General features: G+C 42.0%; 1 protein-coding gene across 1 annotated transcript; it reads right to left on the reverse strand.

The window, feature by feature from the left end:
* Nucleotides 1–227: 227 nt before the first annotated feature.
* Nucleotides 228–10,090, reverse strand: LOC109730290 (synaptonemal complex protein 3-like). The gene is made up of 9 exons (XM_020285229.2): nt 9,745–10,090; nt 8,941–9,069; nt 8,390–8,459; nt 8,185–8,219; nt 6,524–6,641; nt 5,574–5,673; nt 4,258–4,356; nt 561–665; nt 228–416 (listed from the first exon to the last, which is right to left on the reverse strand). Exons 1-9 carry the CDS (start codon nt 10,088–10,090, stop codon nt 360–362), a joined length of 1,059 nt encoding a protein of 352 aa, XP_020140818.2. The 3' UTR covers nt 228–359.
* Between the last annotated feature and the right edge of the window lie 12,379 nt (nt 10,091–22,469).

Raw genomic sequence — 22,469 nt, forward strand, 5'->3', positions numbered from 1 at the left:
AAACAATGTAATTTTCCATAACTGTGTTTTCTACCTTTGGGGACTGACACAGATTCACTGAAGCCAAACATAATACTAAATCATGTTTACTGATAAAAGTTAATTGACAGTGTCAGGGAGAAAAAGTCACTATTACTACCAAAGGGCTGGAAGCTTGATATGTATCAGTTTGGAATTGCTGCTACTCACATAACTGTTTAGAATTTATTTGGGTTTTAATAGAAAGGAGGACTGGCAATTAACAAGATAATAAAGAAGATATGATAATTTGAACTAGAATTTTTAAGCCATACTGGCTTCATGTAGCTAATTTTATGACTGTATCACATAACTTAGGTTCAGCTTCGTTCTTCACAGTGTTATGAGAATAACAAGGCAATGAGAGATTTTCGAACACTGGCTGCCTCATGCTGCTGCTGTTAGATGAAAAGAAATATAAATTGTTAATATTAGGTAACTATTATGCATAATTCAGGAGATAAAATATTTTACTCTTAAATGAATCCTTAGTTTAAATTTACACTACTTACAGTATAAATATTAATATATACTACACTTACAGCTTCCATCATGAGTTCAGTTTGCAACTTGGCCATTTCTTTTCTCAATTCACTTTGCTCACAAGTAAAAAGATTTCCATGATTTTCCTCTAGGTCCTCCATACGCTAAAACAAAAATGTTAGTTTAGTTCTAAACCTCCACTTTTCATCATGTTATAACTGTACAACTACATTTAAATATTAGTAAATATTAAAATCCAAGTGATGATCATTATTCCAAATAAAAAATATTCTAAGTAGTACATAATAAGCAAAATACCCACTAGGGAAACTTAATGTGAGATTAGAGTCAAATATTATGATATTAGGAGGCACAAAAATAGTACACTTTGCTAGAAATAATAGGATAATAAATTATTAAAGTCAAGATGAAGCAAAAAAGGAAAAAGATGATAAGTTCCAATGTCAATCAATGCCATAATTTTGAAATTCAATAAGTTTTCAAAACACTAGATATTAACCTTTATTATCACTATTACTCAATGTAACATGATTTCCTAGGAAGGAATAAAATGATTTTTAGCATGACTTCTTCAAATTATGAAAAATAAAATTTATGATGTAAATATTTACTCTTCATTCAACAAATAGTAAAATAGTACATACTATGTAAAAGTTAATGTGTCCAGTGCTATGGAGGAATTAAAAGATGAATACAGGATCTCTTCCATAAACCCATGACATGAGCAAACATACAAACAGACATAATACAAAAATTTTATATTTGGTATGGAAGGGCAACTTCCTCAGGTGTGTAGCTGAAAATGGAGATTAACACATACTTAGTTGGCAAAAGAGTAAGATTTTGATAGGTAAAGAAAAAGGAGTTAAGAGTATTGCGGAGGAAGAGCATAGCAAAGCATGGAATAAATAGTGAGTTACGTCAGAGAAGGATACCTATGGGGGGATGAGAGGAAAGAAAGAATGCAGCACATGAAGCTGTAAAAGGTAGTCCTAGTTGTGGGGCTGGTCTATGAATACCTAAGAATTTAGAACAGGAAGCTACTAACAGGTTGGGAAGAGAGAAGGGGTATGTATTAGAAAGATAACATTGCAGACTTTTGAAGGATTAATCAGAGAAGAAAAGAGAACACAGATGAGTTTAATAGTATGAGCAAGGAAGGGTGAGGTCCTCACCTAGGGTGGCAGCACAGGAAATTGGGAGAAAGAAATTAAATATCACAGCAGAGATAAAAAATTTCAGGGCCTATTGATAACTGGGTGAAAAGGATAAGGAAATGCAAGAGATAAAATAATAATAAAGTTCCCACCCTAAGTGGTAAAATTTAGCACTAACATTTAGAAAAGTCATTTCTCAAACAGGCACACCCATTAATAAATGGTTCTCAGGGACCATTAGAAGAACATGTCCTCCATTTAGAAATATTTTAAAAATAACTCATGTGTGGATGTGTGTCTCTGTATGAATTACTCTAAAATTATTTACAGAATGACTATTTTTAAAATACTTATTTTGTATCTTCCTAATTAGCATAGAAAGGTAAAATTTTAAAATGAATTCAAACAAAATAGTTTAGAAACACACCACAATGAAGAAAAAGGGGGTGGAATATACAACAAACGATTTGCACTAAGTTTATACTTGCTTGAAGAAGAGGTCAATGTCACTGAGGAAAACTTGCTAAGCTGCCAATATGACAGTGGATAATTCTCAATTCACCAACTGTTAATCCACCCCTGGTTTGTCATTGTGTTTTTTTTTTTTTTTTTTTTTTTTTTTTTGAGACAGAGTCTGTCTTTGTTGTCCAGGCTAGAGTGAGTGCCATGGCGTCAGCCTAGCTCACAGCAACCTCAAACTTCTGGGCTCAAGTGATCCTTCTGCCTCAGCCTCCCGAGTAGCTGGGGCTACAGGCATGTGCCACCATGCCCGGCTAATTTTATATATATATATCAGTTGGCCAATTAATTTCTTTCTATTTATAGTAGAGACGGGGTCTCGCTCTTGCTCAGGCTGGTTTTGAACTCCTGACGTTGAGCAATCCGCCCGCCTCGGCCTCCCAAGAGCTAGGATTACAGGCGTGAGCCACAGCGCCCGGCCTTGTCATTGTGTTTTATATCTGAGCCCTGTCTTATGATTTTATAAGTTGACATAAAGCATTTTATATTAATATAGGAGCCATGTAAAACAAATACAACTATTATGAAGAACAGTAAGTGGTTCCTCGATAAACGAAATATGGAGCTATCGCATGACCCAGCCATCCTACTGCTAGGTATATATCCAAAGAAATGAAATCAGTGTATGGAAAAGACATCTGCACTCTGCAGCACTAGGCACAATAGCCAAGATTTGGGATCAACCTAAGTGCCCATCAACTGATGAATGGATAGAGGAAATGTGGTACATACACACAATGGAATATTATTCAGCCATACAAAGAATGAAATCCTGTCATTTGCAGCAACACGGATGGAACTGGAGAACATTATGTTAAGTGAAATAAGCCAAGCAGTGAAAGACAGACTTCCCATGGTCTCACTCCGATGTGGGAGCTAAACATTAAAACAATCGATCTCATGGTGATAGAGAGTAGAATGATAGTACTACAGGCTGGGAAGGGTAGCAGAGAGCGGGGATACAGTGGGAACGGCTAACGGGTGCAATTATATAGTTAGACAGGATGCACAAAACTAGCATAAGACAGCACAACAGGGCGACTACAGTCAACAACAAGTTATCGTATATTTTAAATTAACGATTTAAAAGGGTGAAATTGGAATGCTCCTAACACAGAGAAACGAGAAATGCTTGAGGTGATGGGTAGCCCAGTTACCCTGATTTGATGACTGCACATTGCATACCTGTATCAAAACGTCACATGTACCTCATAAATATAGACAACTATTAGGTACCCACAAAAAAATTAAAAGCAATTTGTCGTCGCATCAATAATACTGAAAGCAAATACGCCATGAACTACTCAGGAAATCAGCTTGAAATAAAAGAAATACTCATTCCTTACAATTGGGTCGTTGCTCTTTGAGAAACATTGGCAGTAGACAGACAATGAAGTGACATGTACAAATGACCTACTCCTCCCACATTCATCTATAGCTACTCTGCTACAAGACTGATTGTGGAACAAAGAGCCATGATGACTCTTAGTAATCTATGAATTTCCTGCACCATATGCATGTTTTGGGTAAAACTGCTGACTTACCATTTCCTGTCATGACTATCACCCACTACCACCAATAAATCCAAAAAGTAAAAACTACCTGTACTACTTTTCTTAAAACGGGACCAATGATATCAAAGTGGAAAATGCTTAAGAATTTTAAAGAGAGGAAGGACATGTGGTGCATGTTTTTCCATCCTTGTGATACCTCACGTTGAAGAATGGGCTCAATCTCTATCCAGAATAATGTAAGAGGTGCTAGATCACCAATGTTTTTTTGTAGTTGAGCAGTACTCCATGCTATGCATATACCACATTTTACTAATCCACTCATGTATCGATGGGCATCTGGGTTGTTCGGCTTGGGCGAGGCAAACAGCATTACACGTAACCAAAATGTTTGTATCCCCATAATATCCTGAATAAATTTTTTAAAAAGGATTTTAAAGATACAATCACAATGTTAATATGAGTTTGCAAAGAAAAACAGTATTTTTATCTTAAATATACAAATTATGTGTTATGAAAGATATATTGCGTTGCCAAATACAACAGACCTTTAGGAATTCCACATGTAACACTTTAAATTGTCTCATTCTCCGGCTCTGAACAATCCTAGAGTATTCGCAAGCCTTTTGTAGCTGTAGAAGTATACTCTGCAAGTGTAAAAGGGAAAAGTTGTAATAGTGCTTTGAGTAAAATTTAAGATTCGGGGAAAAAATAATTCTATATTAAATTTCAGCAGAAGAGAAAATTTTCTCTTTCAACAACAGTATGTACATATATTTTATTCTTGATGATTTCAAAATGCACACACATGCTCTTTTCAACAATGCTGGACTTTATGTTCCTCCACAGAACACACCTCTGAACTTAGCCACTCTCAAGGTCACACCCTACATTTGGTCAGTCCCAATAACTGCAACATCGACACAATATAAAAGATACCAAAATCTCTTACATAGGAACCACGTCGTGGATATACTTCTGAAGCACGTTAAACAAACTTATTATGTAGTAGCTCACTTGATGCTCAAAGCAACTCCACGACAGAGGTTCTCTTATCATGTCCCCACCATAGCTGAGGGAATTGAGGCACAGAAAGAACGTGCTCAGGCTTCACAGTTACCAATGGTGAAATCAAAGTTGGACCTCAATCAGTGCGGTTCGAGAGGCCACACTCTGGACCACTGTACTGTACTGTTTCTCCATTTTTCCCAACATCCAGCCACTACTTCCCACCCTTTGCAGGTCAGTCACTTCAGTACTACAGCCTAGTAGCCCATAGGACCTAACACCCACTGGGTAGAGTGCTTTTCACTGTCCAACACCCCACTCCCACGTCCTCACTTTCCTCAGTTCCAGCTTCAATTCCACGGTCAGTCATCATACCTCTGTCCTTGCTGCTATACCCCACACCTCTCTCTCGGGTAACATGCTCAGCTAAAGCCCAGCCCAGAAAAAGCCAATTCCACAGCTGCTCTGACTCAACCAAGCTGACTGGTCTCATTGTAAATTCATGATCGCTATGACACTAACCTAAGATGGACCCCCTAATGCCACTTGGCATTTACATTCCCCTGGTCCATTCACTGGCCCACTCTCAGGAAACAATTCCAGGCCTTCTCCCCTGCCCTAAAGGCAACACCTCCTCTCCTGCCCCTACCTCTAACTGAGGACCTTACTGTCTCTCTAAAGGGACAGGACCAGTCCAAAGAGGACGTCCAGGCTCCCGTCACCACACCTCCCACCCACCTCGTCCATCTGTACTCATGGATTCTACCTTCTCTCCTGGAAGTTTTGCATGAATTATTGCTCCCTGACAGCTTGAGACAAGGGACCGATTAATTAGAAAGCTAAGCCTGATACCAACAGCTAGTTTTTCTTCCTCTTCTTTGAGTTTCTTCATAGCCAGATCCAACTCCCGAATCAAAGCCCGCAACCGCTGAGAATACTCCAGACAAAGCTTCTGCCTGCAGCACAGAATAATGGATTCTGTGACACTTCCTACCAATAACAAAAAGGTAAAACACTTTCAAAACAAAATTATTTCGTCACGACTTATGCCGTGAAGGGAGAAGGTGATGTCATCAGCTGCAGTCCTCTGATGGGAATATAAAACGGAGGATTCACTCTCATGACAAGAACATTTGTTTGTTACTGGCTAAGAGAGAAGCTACCTCACATACCTTAGCTCTTCAAAACCATGGAAGATTTATTGTGTTATAAATTTTCCAGGAAAACGTATTTTATCGACATGGCTTTCTTTTTTCCTTTTCTCTTTCTGAATAACACGTAGGTTGTGATGTCACAAATAAATTCCATGAGGATATTGTACCCATTTATCATGTGATCTCTCACCAGAAGCACTTCATTTTTCCCCATGTTGTCACAGGAATGATTTTGTACAGAAAAAGTAGTGAGACTAATTCAGTAAAACTTACAAATTATTTACAACATAAGACTAACCTTTCTTTATATGCTTGAGCACAGTCTTAAGTGTTGAGACACTTAACTCTTAATTCAGGAAGCACATTCATGGAAGGAATAAAAACTTCTTTAGGGTAAGCACATCAACTGTGATTGGCAAGAGCAAAATAGGTCATCTTTATTGACCTTGAGGAAATACATCTCATTTCCATTATGGGGTGATGTCAGAGGACTAAAGGAATTAATTCCTTAGAGGAAAATCAAGCCAGATATATTTTCAACTTGAGCATCCTCGAAATAGAACACGTAGTATGTTTCTTACGTAGTTTCTACTCATGAAGAATGCTAAGAAATGAGACAAATGGTTTTGCTCTAAATTTCCAAAAACCTTACCTTTGCTCTTGATGGGTTTTCCAAGCATGCGCAATTGTCTGCTGCATGGTGTTGACAGAAGCATCGGTATTCATTTTGAAACGTTTTCTCTTTGCATAAAGAACCTTGTTCATGTCCCCTGCATTGCAAATAGATACCCATTGAAATATACTCTTGGAAACTATTCTCCTCCCACATGTTCAAGTCAATTCGGGCAATGTTGGTTCAGCAGTATTGGAAAGACACTTAGCATTAATCAATAGGCATGATTTCAAAAAGCAAGATACTTTGCTTCCTTCTCTCTCTCTCTCTCTCTCTCTCTCTCTCTCTCTCTCTCTCTCTCTCTCTCTTTTGTGAAAGCTTCCAGCTACTACTCCTTTAATTCAGCATGCCTTAACGGCACATCACTTTTTAATTTAGGATGAAAATACAGCTAAAGATCGAAAGTTTCTGTTTTCCAAAATGTGAGAAAAGGGAGACACTGACCCCTTTATTTTGTCATGAGATAACAGCTACAAAGGCTGGTTTGTAACATTTTATGAAATATTCCCCAACTGAAAGGACAGAGTTACATGAATGATTGTTAGAACTTGTTACATGAAACACAGAAAATGATTCCAATTAACAGGGCTTCAAAAAGATACAGATAATTTCATGAAAAATAAATACAAAATTTAATTTAGCCAGTGACCCTTTTAAATAAATTAGACTAAAAGACAAGGAAATGAGAAAATTTATTCAAGAACAGTTTCCGCATCATTTCATGGAGGTTTTTGCATATCATTGTCATCAAAAGGTTGCATTTTGTAAAACTCAAATTTACTGAAATTATAAACATTTTGAATACTTCAAATAATGCTTTGCTAAGCCTATGACTGACTCTCTGTTACAGATCTACCATCAATACTTATTTTCCAGTAATCATGAATGGACTGCATCATTCTACAAATACTTTGTAAATATAGTTTATCATGTACATTAATGAAATTATAAGACAGCTCATAAATCAAGCACATTGTCACAACCAAATTGAGCAACGTTATCAAAACGTGCCTGTTTGTATGAATTATCCACACAGAGGAGTCAAAAATTGACTCTGACACTTAAGACTATGTCCTTTAACACAGTTAAGGTAACTGATATCTGACATGTTCATTTAAAACTTGCCATTGACTCTGATCATACATCACTCCATTGGTAGCCATGTTGTGTTTTGTTCTCCACTACAGGGGTTATTAAGGTAAATATAATGATAAGCAGATATTTCAGAGGTCTCCACCGGCACTGCTGCCACCCAAGGAAAAGAAATTGGGAAGTTAAAGGAAATAACCGACACGGGGAAATGAAACATTGCCGTTAAAACTGGATCTATGACTCGCCATGTGGTACAATGTGGAAGAGATTATTTCATCAATTTCTTCCAGTATTCCACAGTGCATCAAATAAAAGCATCTCTCTCACCAGTGATGGTACCATTGTTAGTACCATTCTCTTCACATCCACAATTCAAAGGGGTAAGTAATCTATGGAGCTGAATCACACTCAAGACTTATGTAACATCCTGTACCTGAGAACAAGGCAGTAAATAACAGCAGTGCCACACACTGATTGACAGTTCCTGCTGCAAAAGTTATATGGCTTATGAAAAGTGTCTACACCTACAAATATCTCCTAAAACATACCTTCAAATCTCTCCAGCATATTCTGTAACTCATTCCTGTGAAGAAATTACATTCACTTTTACATTGTTGGTCAGTGAAATGCCATGTGTGCATTAGAAGAAATGTCTTCTGCCAAGTGCTTTACATACAACATGTGCCACATGAGTGGAAGCTGATTTTCCTTAGTTACTTTACTACCAGACAAAAATGACTCTAAACACGTTACCGCACATCTTGCTGAGGTGTGCCTGAAAAGGGGCTGTTTTCTCCACCGTCACCAATTCCTGGATTGTTTGCTGCATTGAAAGCAAGAAAGACAAAGATGTTTAAAGGAAGGACGCAGGAGGCATGTGGTATTGGTGGAATTCCTGGGCTCTTGGCCACCAAAGAGATGCAAAGCAGACCTACAGGTGGAACCATTTAGGTGCAGGTCGCGTCAAGTGAGGCCAGGGTCCCAGACCATTTCACCGAGGCGAGGCCCTTCTGCAAGCCTTTGGGGGTTACAGGCACAGCAAACCGTGTACTGCCTATCAGACACGTTGGAGGCAAGGGCTGCACCAGTCCACAAGAGCTGGGCTAAGAGCTTCTGTAACTCTGTTATGGGGTGGGAGCATGAACCTGCTTTAGAAAAAACCTAGGGCTCTGGGGCATTTGCATCGCGGAATCCAAAGCAACGACCGGGCCCCGGGCCACCCACGTGCTCAGCCTGCCAAGAGATGAGACAGACCATGCCCTCGCCCCTCGCCCCTTGCCCCTCACCTCTTGGTGCGCTTTTACCTCCATACTGAACGTCATAGGCTGCCATAACCTGAGCCTCCAGCAGGTCCTTGGCAGCCCTCCCGATGTGCTTCCTTCCCGGGAGTGCCATGGCTGGCTGTCTTCGGACGCTAGAGATGACTCCTGACCCTTGTGAGCACAAAGACACACTACAGAAACGGGGACTGGTTAAGTGAGAACCCGCGGGTGAGGGCGAGGCTCTTCGGGTTCAACAAGGGTGGGGCTGGCGGGCCCTTGTGCCTCTTGTCACAGCAGGAGGGGACGAGGAAGATGGTGCCAGCACCTGTTCCCGTCCAATCCGGGCTGTGGCCACACAGCGCGTCCCTGCTCCGCACTTCAGTCCCCTCTGCCTGCCCCTCACCGCGCCCTTGGGCCAAAGTGGGGCCCCAGGAACGCCCTGTCTGCCAGTCAGTCTGAGGGGCACTGACCATGGAGTGACTCCGTATCCTTCCAGCCCTCTGGATGGGAAATGAACCGATCTGCACCTGTTCGGGACACTCAGGTGCGGGCACTGCCCACTCGCCATCTCGGACACCAGGGCGACCCCACGGGACCCGAGTGTCGGGTCATGACCGTAGCCAGGCAGGAGGGACAGCTCCCGGCTGGGAGAGGGAGCCTCAGAGGACCTGGAGACCCTCAGGCCCTCCCCCGGCCCACCCTCAGGGGCCTCGCCCTGATCCGGGTCCCAGGCGACACTGGAGACATTTTGTCAGAAGTCAGCTCCGGCCCTGCCGGGCTCCGCACCCACGTCCCCAAGGGCCACGGGGCATACCTTCCCCGCCCCTCCACCCAGTCGCGCCTCACCTGACGGATGCCAACAGTGCCCCCTCAGAGGACGAGGGCGACCCCGGTACCGCGACGACGCTCCTCCAAGGGCCTGCGTCCACGCGATAGCAGCCGGCTTCGCTGATTGGCCGGCATGCACGCCTTCGGGAGGTCGAGCCGCGAAGAGCCACGCCCCCTGCCGGGAAGCCGTCCACCTGCGGGACTGCTCAGTGTAGCTGGACCCTGAGCAAGGGCTCAGCAGGTCCTGGTCCTGGGCAGCGACGACGGACACTAGGGGCCGTGAGGCAGGCGAAAGGGCCTCTCCCCAGTGCCTTGCCTCTGGGCTCCTTCCAACCGGCCCTGGCCCTGCTCGAGGAGCATCCATCACCCTGAAGATGGTGGCTCAGTCACCCGCTCCCATGGCTGTGTGCTTTCTGCACAAGAGCCTGTACCCTTACCCGCCATGGCTTGGTGTCCCACGCGTCCGGACCTCGCTGGGATGGTCTCCTGTTCTAGGTAGGATTCCGCCACTTGCTGGCTGACTCTACAGTGTGTCCCCTACAGAGCCTGCTTTCCTTCCCCTGCCCTGGTGTGGACCACCCTGGGGCTCCTCCACCTGGCATGGGGCGGTTCCTGGCCTGTTGACCTCTGGGCAGGGCTCTTGCAGTGCCTGGGCTGCTCTCGTTGAGAGCGAATGTCCGCTCCCTGTAGACATAGGGCTTTCGCTTTCCCTACTGGATCCTGTACCGTTGTGGGGCCAGTCCACAAAATATGCATCCAATTTTTGCCCATGGACGTCTCGATTGTTTGCAGTTTAGACCCTTTCTAAGCAATGATGCTTTGAGTACTCTAATGTCTGGCATAGGTTCCCAAGGCTTTACAAAGTATGATGGAGTGCAGTTGCTCAATCATGGGCTGGGGGAACATTCCCTATTTCCCTATTGTTTCCAAGTTACAGCCCCAAGGGTAGATTGAGTTCCCGTTGTTAGGTACACTCACCACCAACACTTGCTTTAGTAGATTTCTTAAGGCTGCCATTTTAGTGAGTGTAAATTAACATTTATGTGGGGTCTTCCTTTGTGTTTCTCCAATTGAGTTCTTTCATATTGGCCATTTGCTTTTGCTTTGCATTGAAATAACTTTGTGAGTGTCTTGAGTGTTTTCAATTGCTTTGGATGACTTTCTTACAGATTTTTGAAGTGCTTTATATATGCTGAATAACAATATTTACGCTTGTGCTTTCTGGTGCTTTTTTATTGTAATAAGATATAGATAAAATACAAGTTACCATTTTTAAGGGTGTGTTTAATTAGCACTAAGTATATTCTGATTCTTGTGCCACCATCACCACCAACCTTCAGCAGAACTTTTCCACCTTGGCTAATGGAAACTCTGTACCCATGAAACACTAAGTCTCCATTCCCTCCTCCCCATCCCCTGGCAGCCACCACCTTGCTTTCTGACGTCATCAATTTGAGTATTTTAAAACAGTTTGTGCCTCAAGTGACATTATCAAGAGAAAGAAAAGATACCCTAGAGAATGGGAAGAAATGAAGGCAAGTGATATACATATCTGGTGAGCGTCTAGTATACAGAATATATAAAGAACTCTGACAATTCCAAAGCAAAGGACACTAAGAAAAACCAATGAGAGTGGGTAAAGGATCTGACTACACATTGCTCCAAAGAAGATACACAAATGGCTGACGATCACATGCTCATATGCTCACCGTCACTAGTCATTAGGGAAATGCAAATCAATATCAGGAATAGTAGTTACCCTCAATTACCATGTCTATAATTTCTAAAAGTAAAAAGAAAAATAATAATTGTTGTTGAGAATGTAGAGAAATTGGAAGCCTTGTTTGTACATTGCTGGTGGGAATTTAAAGGAGTACAGCCAGTGTGGAAAGCAGATTGGTGAGTCCTCAAAAAGTTAAGTATATAGTTAACACATGACAAAGTCATTCCACTCCTCATTATATACCTCAATAAATTACAAACAGGTACTCAAAAAATACATGTGCACGAATGTTCTTGGCATGCCTACTCACAACAGCAAAAGATGGAAACAACCCAAGTATCCAGATTGGTGGTTGCCGGGGACTGTGGGAAGGTAGGACTCAGGAGTGACTGCTGGGTGGGCACAGGGCTTCCTTTGGGATGGGTGCAAATGTTGGGTAAGTAGACAGAGGTGATGATTGCACAATATTCTGAATTTCCTTAATGCCTCTGAGTGCTATGCTTTAAATGAATGGTTCATTTCATATTATGCGAATTTCACTTCAATAAACAATGTTTAATTTAAGACACATAACAGTTGTTAGACCAATGTAATGGAATCGTCGAGTGTTTTGAAAAAAACCTAAGCAATCAATTTTTTAATTTTTTCACTTAAAAATAGTATTTAGCCCATTGATGCTTACGTATAAATATAGTATGTGAAAAATAAATCTATCTTTTGAAAACAAAGCAAATGTTGAAAAGCGTGACATTGTTTGACATTTTGGCAAGTCTCTTTAATGTGTGCCAGAAGCGGAAAGAGCTGGATTTTCCTACCTGCTTCCTCATTCAACCTCTTGCAATGTGTCTTGTGTACTGATGAAGTGTGTGAGGCCATCTGGACTCACAGATACCAAGTTGGGAAAGGAAGACCTCGCTGATCCCCCAACGGGGTTCCTGAACTGACCATTTAGGAGCTGCTCAAGATCAGTTTTCTTTGGTGATCTTTAATCAACCCTTTGAGGGTAGCTCCATTAACAGTTTATTTGACCAAAGTGGAAGCTAGGGAACAGAGTCGCTGGGGCACATTGTGAAAGTCACAAGGCTGGTGAGCGGCAGAGCTCAGAGTCAGACCAACATCTGTCTTTCAGAAAGTCTCTGATTTGAAAAGATCTCGGTGAATGCAGCCCACTGTTTGCCCTGCCTGAGGAAGTAGATAGGCCAGATGGTAGGTCTGGAGAGGTATCCGTGTTTCCTCCACACTAAGAACCTGGTGGAACCCTTCATTCAGCTGGCGCGCAGGTATAAATGGAGTCTGGCTTGGCCCTTCCTTGTGGCCCGTGGACTGGCATGGCTGTGCTTGCTCTAGACTGGAGTCTCCGGTCCCGTGCTGTGCTGGGCTGTCTCGGGCTTCATCTCATGAGAGCTGATTCTGGGTACCCCCTGCCAACTCAGCACTCAGGGACCTGACGTTGGGGACCTGAAATCGGCCGTGAGGGGAGTATTTTCACCACGGAAATGGGAAAACCCTGGAAATCAGAACCGCACCTCTCCCCACCACCCCCGAGGGCCCGTGTGGAGCGCATCACTGCCCAGGACTGACCACGGCAGGGTCGGCTCTAGCTCCTCAGCAGGAGGAAGAGCTGCGTCAGAGGGCAGCTCCGTCTCTGTGCTAGGAGTGGCTGGCTGTGAGACAGGACATGTGTGCTGTGTACCTGGTGGTAAGACACCTGCCTCTGAGCATATTGAGCATTGGCCTGTGGTTTGAGCAGTACATGCCGAGCACATGTGACAGGTCATCTCTACTCGCCTACCGTCCCAGGTCACGGGTACTTTGTGGGGTCATTTTTCTTCACAGGCACCTTTGTGTGCTGCCAACCCAAGTGTAGACCCAGGGTCCTTTGTTCCTGCCACAGCCTGAGGTTTGGCTTTGCCTTCCTCTGGCCTGCGGGTGCCTTATCCTCACAGGCTTTCTCCTCTGCAGGTCATTTTGAAGTGAGCAAGGGTCCCTAATCCCACCTGCACAAATGTCCCTGGCCCTGTGTGTTCTAGCAGCGTGGAGGGTGATCCTTCATGGGACCTGCATCCTGAGCCTGTGTGTCTCGAGGGGGAACAGATGCTGTTATCCTTTTACTTGCCTTCCCCCATAGGGAAGGGGCTCATTTTGTGACCGTCCCCCTGCCCCCAACGCCTATTCCGTGGAGGATTTTGAGCAAGGTCCCTGGCACGTCATTCATTCATTCATGCTTTGGATGGGGCGGGGTGTAACTGACTGAGATCGAGATCAACACTGTGCCTCTGAGGATACATTTGTACTTCCTGGTTTCCATAGAAAGCTAACGTCAAGGAGAACGTTTTTGATGACATTCTGGTCTCCATGACAACCGGAGTAAGCCATCCTTTCCTGGTGGCAGACACATTTCACAAGGATATTTTCAGACCGGAGGGATGGAGTAACTGTAGAAACATCAGGACTAGTAGGTGTCTGCGATCAATCCGTGTGTGTGAGTGTGTGTGTGTGTGTGTGTGTGTGTGTGTGTGTGTGTGTGTGTGTGTGTGTGTTGGGAGCGCATGGCTTTTAGTTGGCCATTCAGGGCTCTAATCCCTCATGTTTATTAGTGAGGCTGGCAGCTGCTAATGAAAGGGAGGGTGAGGAGGTTGAGTGGCACGTCATCCGCCAGCCACAGCTCATTGTCCCGAGGTGACACCTGTTTGGTGAGAGGACTGTCATCTGAGCTCTGTAAAGCACCAATACTCAAGTATTTCGGAACTGAAATGGTTGTCACACGTTCCCTTAGTAATGTAAATTTACTCATTTACCCCTCCTCCTCATAAACCGTTATTATGTGTCCATTGGGAGTGAGACACTAGCGGTCAATAGACAGAGACAAGACAGGGAGGACTGGAAGGGCCGATGTAACCTCGAGCGATGCGGGGTGGGGGGGGGGTGATGTGCTCATCTGGGCAGCTGACACGTGAGCTAAGAACCATCTTCTCTAGAAGACAAATTCCTGTTATTGAGCCACGGTAATGACCATTGGGTAAATGAAGTTTAACCCAGCAAGGGCCCCTTCTTTATTATATGAACAGAAAGTGCAAGGCCCTTCACCAAAGCTCTGAGACATGTGGCTGTGTGTTTGAAAGTGGATGCTGCTGACATGGCTCTGTCTGTGTTTCCTGTGTTTGTGAAGAGCAGCCCAGCCTCTATGGGACCTGCTGTTGCGTCTCAGAAGAAGCAGGTGCCATGTCCAGGGTATCTACGTCTCTGGACTCTAGTCCTAGGTGCTGCTCAGTGGTTGTGGGACTGGGACCTGCCCATCCCACTGTCCCTTCACCACCTGGCTCCTTGTGTGGGTCAGCCGGCTGGGGTCTTCACAGGGGGCAGGCGGTCAGGAGGGAGGAGGACTGGCTGTGCCTTCCGCTCTGCAGCTATTCCTCTCGGTGTCACCCCAACAAAGTTCCTTCACACAATAGGGCCGTGTCTTTGCTGTAGGGAGAGACAGAGTGTCCTCAAACTCCAAGCATGCCCTTGGTCTTGTCCCTGTGGAAAGACCAGCGCCGGTGGGGTCATTTCTGGTGTGCTCTCTCCGAAGAGATCGGGCCAAGGGAGGCTGCCTCTGGGACCCTGCCACTGCGGCAGGAGCTGCTCATCTCCTGGGCAGGCGCCTTCGCCAAGGGTCTCAGGTTCCACGGGTCCCTTCCCTGACCTTCTCTAGAAACGTCTTTCTAGAGAGGAGAGGGCAGCCCCCTCTCCACCGAAGTCCAGGCCCAGGCTCTGAGGGCCTGCTCCCGGTGTGAGAGTTCGCAGGATCCATGTGGTCCCTTGCTTTCTCCGCACCTGGGAGGGCCTGCGGCTTCACACCGTTGCACTTTCTTCGGTAGCACGTCATTCCCTTTTACCATTTTTTGGTCTCCACATCATTTTACCAACTTCTCCTTTATTTAAAAAAAAAAAAACAACAACAGAGGACCCTGCTTAATAATGGCGTTTGTTTTTCTCTTTCCCTTGAAGGTGCTCTTTTCACTTTGGTTTCTGGTAGTTTTACATGATTAACCTAGGCCGGTGTGTGTGTGTGTGTGTGTGTGTGTGTGTGTGTGTGGTGAGAGAAAGAGAGAGAGAGAGAGGGCGCATTACACTTGGGGGTCGGCACGTGTGCATATGCCACTCAATACTTTCCCTTATTGTGCAAACTTCCCCACTGTGGCTTCCTCTCTCTCTTTTCAGACTGCCAGTGACTAAATGTCTTATGTGCCTGGGTGTACAAACTTTAACAATGAATATAGCCTTTGCTCAATTAAAAATATCCCTCGAAGAACATTTCAAATCTATTCTCACTCAATTCTATTTCGGATGGCACGGTTCCACTAAACTCGCTTCCTTTGCTTTCCTTCTGTCCGATATTTCATTCCATATCTCCTTAGCGTCTTTGCCGTAATACGTTGGGGCACGTGAACATATAAATACAGGTGTCCTCCGTGTAGCATTTTAAACATGACTTGAAAAATACCATCTATCCTGACAAACCTCCTGCCTCTTCTTTTTGCAGTGTACCCAGGGCATGAGATTTCTATTTATCTTTCCAGACTTCTCTCTTCCCTTTAAATGTCTTCCTTTACCCTATGACAAGATAGATAGCGTTGTTGTCCAGGTGAACGTGTATTTGACGTAAACTATATGATTTGTACTTAATTGGCTGCTAACCAGATTTTTCCACTGAATTTTTCCCGTCAGTACATTCAGGTCTGCATCAGCCTTGTGTTGGGTACATAACATAAGATCTTTGGCTTGGACGATAGATTTGTTAGCCTCTCCCTGCGGATATCACCCAGGTTTGTTGCTATGATGAGCTACAATGCAATGACTTACCTTGTGAACCAGGCAACTCTTTGTCCTTATGCAAAACGGAGGGCCATCCATGGGTTCTGAAAGACACATCTTGTTCGCCTCCCTAGAGGTTAGTAAGTAGAAGGAAAGGAGGTGTAGGGGCCAAGGGAAAACTTCTCCTTGGCCCTCGGGAAGGTTTGCTGAGAACTCAACTGATAAAAGGCAGATGAACAGGAGAAAACATGGAACGGTCCCCGTGTGCATTCACCAACCTGCATGCCTTTTCCCCTCTTAATCTGCCTTTTGCCGGTTGAATTTTGAGGGAACTGTAGGAAAAGAGGAAAGAGCAGGACAGAGGAGGCTACCCTTGACTTTGTGGCCCTAAACCCCATGCGTGATGTTACGGGTGTCTCTCTCCCCTGTGGCAGGCAATAGGGATTGGGGAGTAATGCAGCGCCTTTGAGGGAAACTTGGCCTTCTGGGCGGGAGGAGCCCCCTGACTTTGCAGTAGGAGCGGGCTTTCCACGGGAGAGTGTATCCTCTAGTCTTTTTAAAACAAGGCTCTGACAGGAAACCATGATCGTTCTATAGTTCCGTGTCCGAATGTCCAGAGTCTCCTGCTCTGAGTAGCAGGTGGCTTTGAAGGCATGTGCCTGCAAGCACAGGGGCTGTGACTGCTGATTCCTTTCAGGGAACTTGGGAGGCACAGCTTCAGTCATTCACATGTGTGTGCTTGTATTTGGTGCTTGTGTTTGCTCATCATATGGAAGTTGACAAACAAGTCTCATTCTTTGTTTCTATGAGCAAATGGAGGGCAATTCATGACTCTGTAGTTTGTAATAGTTACCTTTCACACGCTGTGCACACAGCAGCCCCACTCCCCAAGTAGACGTGACCTCTATTAATTCATAGAATTAATGAACAAAATAAGGAGAGAATTTTAAACATACGAATTCTCACCCAGTGCGTCTACCAGTGCACTGCAAACCTGATGAAACCGTAAACCTTCTTTTGTTTTTTTTTTCCCAAAAAGTATGTGTGAGAGTTTATGATGAATTCCTCTGGCAAAAGAAAGGTGCAAGAATAGGCAAGACCGCATTTTCTTTATGTGAACTAAAATAAAATTTTAAGGCTCACCACCCCCCCACCCCACCCCCCACCCCCTGGCTGACTGAATGGACCCCCTCCTGGCCAAAGGAATATCCTAAAACTAAACTGCCTGCCAGGAGGAAGGAGGTCAGACAGGTCTTATTATGTCCCCCTCCCTTCTTGGGGACATCCTTTGTAACCCATTAACAGGCCTAAGGGTATGCAAGACAATCCTACAGGTCCTCAATTTACACAACAAATATCTATGTCCCAGTGACACATCTCTGAAAACAGCTCCTTAAGTTAAAACATTCCAAACCTTTAAACAAAGCTTCATGTCTTTAACCAATTACAAGCCAAAGAATCTTTAAACCCACCTATAACCTGGAAGCACCCCCCTGCCCCCCGCTTCGAGATGGCCCACCTCTTTGGGCCAAACCAATGTATGCCTCTCACGTATTGATTTGTGACTTTACCTGTAACCCCTGTCTCCCTAAAATGTATAAAACCAAACTGCAACCTAACCACAGCAAGTCCACTTGCTCAAGGCTTCTTGGGAGTGGCTCCGGGTCATGGTCCTCAAATTTGGCTCAGAATAAACTTCTTTCAAATATTTCAGAGTTTGGATTTTTTTCTGTCCGCAATTTTGGCGTAGTCGGCAGGATCTCAGAGAAGACTCAGGACCCCCGAAGGAGTCGCCCGAACTCGGAGCTAAGGTACCATCAAGGGCCCATTGATGCCCCCAGGCTTCGAGCTGCTCCTCCGGTGGGAACTGGTAAGTCCTCCTGAGCTCCGGACCTCCCTCCCGTTTTCGGTTGATGGTCTTGGTTTACTCTGAGCTGGTTCTTTTCCTAGGCATTGTTGTTTGGGATGCTAACTTAGGTTTGGAGGTGCATTCTAAAGGGTCTTCTCTATTGTCTTTTTATCCTAAAATTAATCTCATTTGGCTTTTCTGTAAGAAAAATGGGAAATCCTTTTAAAAATGAGAAAGACAAGGAGAATGACCCCCATTGGGCACCCCAGTTGGTTTGTGGGGCCTCTACTTGCAGGTATTTTTTGTAAATGAAAAAATTACACGCATGCCAGGTTTTCTAGGGCTCCAGCTGGTTATAGCTAATTCTTGTGCACAAGTTTTTACAAAAGGGCAAATCACATCAAGAAAAATTCAGAGCTGAAATGGTCGACCTACCACTATAGAGTTAAAATGTTTCAAGCTATTTCCCTCTCTTCTTTTCTGGCTACTCTAAAACCTGCTAACTTTTTCTATTGATGTTAAGATAACTCATTGTTTACGGTATTTACAATTGAAAGGCTACCTGGAGACCCTGCAGCCAGTTCTAGCTAAAATGCAAACATTGAAAACTCATTTTGAACTGAAGAAAAAAAGAGGGGCGGAAAGTTTTTTAAAAATCAAACTGTCATGGAAACTGCTTTACCCCAAAACTTTGATCCACAGGCCTAATTAGGTTACCTATCAGGGCAACTGAAGTTTGCCATGTGAACAAGTTCCAGTCTCATCAGAAGAAATTTGAATGCAGCTGTCTTTTACAGACTGGTGAGTTTGTGTTACCATCTCATAGCTAGAGTTCTAGGGTAAAATCTATTAGAACTGTGTGTGTATGTGTGTGAGTGTATATGTTTAGATATGTTTTGTGTATGTCCATGTATTACGTGTTTGTGCTTATATGGTTCCGGACTGGCTAAAAAATAAGGGAGCGCTCATAAATTAAACCCAAATGCTTCACGTGAATTTAGTAATCTTTGGTAAATAAGCTGTGTTATTATTAAAAAATAAAAAGGTGTTATTAGTAAAGTAATAGTAAAAATGCTTTTAAGTTGTCAGCATACATTTGTTTTTGCCTGGGTTTTACTGGACATTTTTAAGTTCTCGAGGTGTCAAGATTTGATATAAAGGTTATAAAAATATAAACTCAGCCAATGACAAAATAATGTGTGATTTTTGATAAGTAAAGTAAATTTAATATTTGGTCTAATGATAATCACTAAATCTGAGTTACCAACAAAAATACCTGTGTGTTTAACTTTAAGGTAAAAATGCAAATGTGCCTAAGTGTCAGCAAATTAGAATAAATAAAACACTAAGTAGAGCAAAAAAACAAACTTAATGGCCAAAGGTTTATGAAAACATTTTGGTTTTGATCTTTTAATCCTACCTATAGATATAGTTTACTTCCACCAATTTAATGCCTGTAGACAGGTACACAAAAGGCGTTTCTAACTCACTATCATCTAATATTAACAGTACTGTTAAGGATTCAAAGTTGTCCTAGAAGTTATAGTTGGAAGAACTTAAATTAGAAGCTTTAGTTTTCCCTTGGTCTTGTCCATTTTTGTCCTACTCTTTACAAGCTAGCCGGTTATATGTACATTATGTTACTGTAACAAAGTTTTTGCCTAGAAAAAATTTCTAAATTATTAATTTTTATATAGTAATTTATTTTAAGATAAAAAGTGAATGATGGTTAAAATCCACAAGACTCTCAAAGCAGTCTTACTCTTTATAAATATTGCATGTACTCAAGTTTACACCCCCCAAAATTGTTTTGAGACTATTTAGATTGTTTTTTTTTAAAAAAAAACAGCTGAATCTTGATCCTCATGTAAAAAGCATGTTACCACTTTGTATCATTGTTTGAGGTGCTAAGGATTTTTTTTTCCTCAGTCTACAGTCAGGTGATCTTATGTTGATGAGATTCAGAAAACTAACTTAAAATGAAGGCTTCAAAAGCAAAATTTTCTGACCTTGCCTACCTCTTGTACCAATTCTTCCCTGAAACTAGCCATAAAACCTAAAATTATTCTATGTAAAATGGCCATAAAGTAATTATCTGACCTACTTTGTTTTTACTTTGTTTTACTATAAAACCCCATACCAGAAAGGGCCTTGCCCTATACCCAGAAAAGAAGAATACACACTCAGAGACCAAAAAAAAAAAAAAAAAAAAAAATCTAAATATAAAAGCCATGTTGGATTCTGCCACTCAGCCTGTTAGTTACAATTAGCTTACACACTTTTTGTCCAATCATATTTCTACACGGCTGTCCACACTTTAAACATTGAAAAAATGGACAATTTCCCCTGCATCTTTGAGTGTTATATTTCTAAAGGTGTCCATGTATAAGTTTTAATCCTTGCTCCTATCAATCCTACTAATATTCATGTCAGTAAATTTTCAGCAAGCCTTTATGGAAACAGTGGCCTTTGTTCCCAAGCTTTTGGGGCCAGAGACACTTTGAGCCTTACAATGTCAATAGATTTTGTTTGGGATGTAATGTTTTGGAAGGATCTAATTAACTAATACCTTTAAACGGGATGTTCTAAAATGTCTACTATGTTTATAAAACTTAAAAGTGATGTTATATTTGTTTAAAATAACAAGTCTTATTGAAATAAAAGATAAATTAGGTAAATATAAACAAAATAAATACAAATAAAATTTTCATGTAATTTAAAATCTTAAAGTCATTAAGTTAAAAAAAGGTAATCATAAAATGTCTGGATCATTTATAAGGTAAAATACTAAAACATTAGTTCTTTTTTTTTTTTTGAGACAGAGTCTCACTTTGTTGTCCAGGCTAGAGTGAGCGCCATGGCGTCAGCCTAGCTCACAGCAACCTCAAACTCCTGGGCTCGAGCGATCCTTCTGCCTCAGCCTCCCGAGTAGCTGGGACTACAGGCATGCGCCACCATGCCCGGCTAATTTTTTTTTTTTTTATATATATATCAGTTGGCCAATTAATTTCTTTCGATTTATAGTAGAGACGGGGTCTTGCTCTTGCTCAGGCTGGTTTTGAACTCCTGACCTTGAGCAATCCGCCCGCCTCGGCCTCCCAGAGAGCTAGGATTACAGGCGTGAGCCACCACGCCCGGCCAAAACATTAGTTCTTAAACATAAGTTTAAGCTTATACCTTATCTTTATATTTAAAAATGCTAATAAAGTTGGTGACTAACAGATCAAAGTTACTTTAACTTCCTAGGTATTTCTAAGAGTTGAGATTACAAAACTTCTAGATAAAAGAAATTCTATATAAAAATTTTTAATAAAAATGTTATAAGACGTAAGTATTAGTTTTGTTAAAAGATAATTTTGTTTAATTTATTGGTTTTTGAAACTACTTATTCGATATGTAAATGATCATTAAAAATTAAGTGGATGTAAAAGTTAAAGGTTATAGGTTTATAAAAGTCAAATTGGTTAAAATTAGATGGCTTTGTTTATAAGATTTTTTTTAAATTAACTTTATCATTAATACACTAATACGATGAAATTTGGTTTTCTCTTTTAAACTAGATTGTCATATGATATTAATAGGAATAACAAAAGATTTTTATTCACCTTTTAATAAACTGCAAAAAGGAAGGGAAGAAAAGGAAGACAGATTCAGCCTCCTTTTATTAACTTGTACTTCAGTCTGTCTATTAGGTCTTATACTTGTTTGAGAAACTGAGTCTCCTCTCAAAGAATAGGATCTTTGCATTTAAAATACATACATACATACGTACATACACACACACACACACACACACACATATATATATATATATATATATTTTTTTTTTTTAAATATCAGTTTGGCTACAATTTTACAGTAACCTGCAATCTTGCTTCATGACGACAAGTGTCTTATGATGAACAATTCATGACTTCCTACTTTTCAAGCTTTCACTAAAATTTAAAATTACTAAAAATAAGAATTCTAGTCAATGCATGTAATTCTATATGTAAGGTGTACCAAAGAATGAGATTTTTTTAATAAAAAATTATAAAGCAGAATGTGTTCTTATTAAAATATATAACTTTTTCTAATCGAGAGGTTATTTAAAAGTTAAGTCAAAATAAATTTAGAAAGAAAATAAAACAAAATTCCACTTGTGAGTAAGAAAAAGATGTAAAAAGGCAATGAATATAGAAATATACTTTTGGTAAAAAAGGTTAAACAGAAAAAGTAATGTAAAGAAAGGATCTTGCATGGAATTTTTTGTCCTAAAATGACTGGTTATTCAGAAAAAGGGAATGTTAGGACAAAATCGAAAGTTTTAAGGCATGTTTTGTAGATAGTGTGTGGTACATGCAGGTTGGGGTAAAATTTATTAAAGCATTTTGG

The sequence above is a fragment of the Microcebus murinus genome, unplaced genomic scaffold (assembly GCF_040939455.1).
Source record: "Microcebus murinus isolate Inina unplaced genomic scaffold, M.murinus_Inina_mat1.0 scaf053_hap2_Mmur4.0, whole genome shotgun sequence".
NCBI classification, from domain to species: domain Eukaryota; kingdom Metazoa; phylum Chordata; class Mammalia; order Primates; family Cheirogaleidae; genus Microcebus; species Microcebus murinus.

Coding starts and splice junctions, on each gene's coding strand:
- LOC109730290 (XM_020285229.2), bottom strand. CDS start 10,090: ATGGATGCTCCTCGAGCAGGGCCAGGGCCGGTTGGAAGGAGCCCAGAG. Junction 4,357..5,573: donor AAGAGGAAGAAAAACTAGCT/GTTGGTATCAGG, acceptor TTACACTTGCAG/AGTATACTTCTACAGCTACA. Junction 666..4,257: donor TACATGTGGAATTCCTAAAG/GTCTGTTGTATT, acceptor TTTTTGTTTTAG/CGTATGGAGGACCTAGAGGA.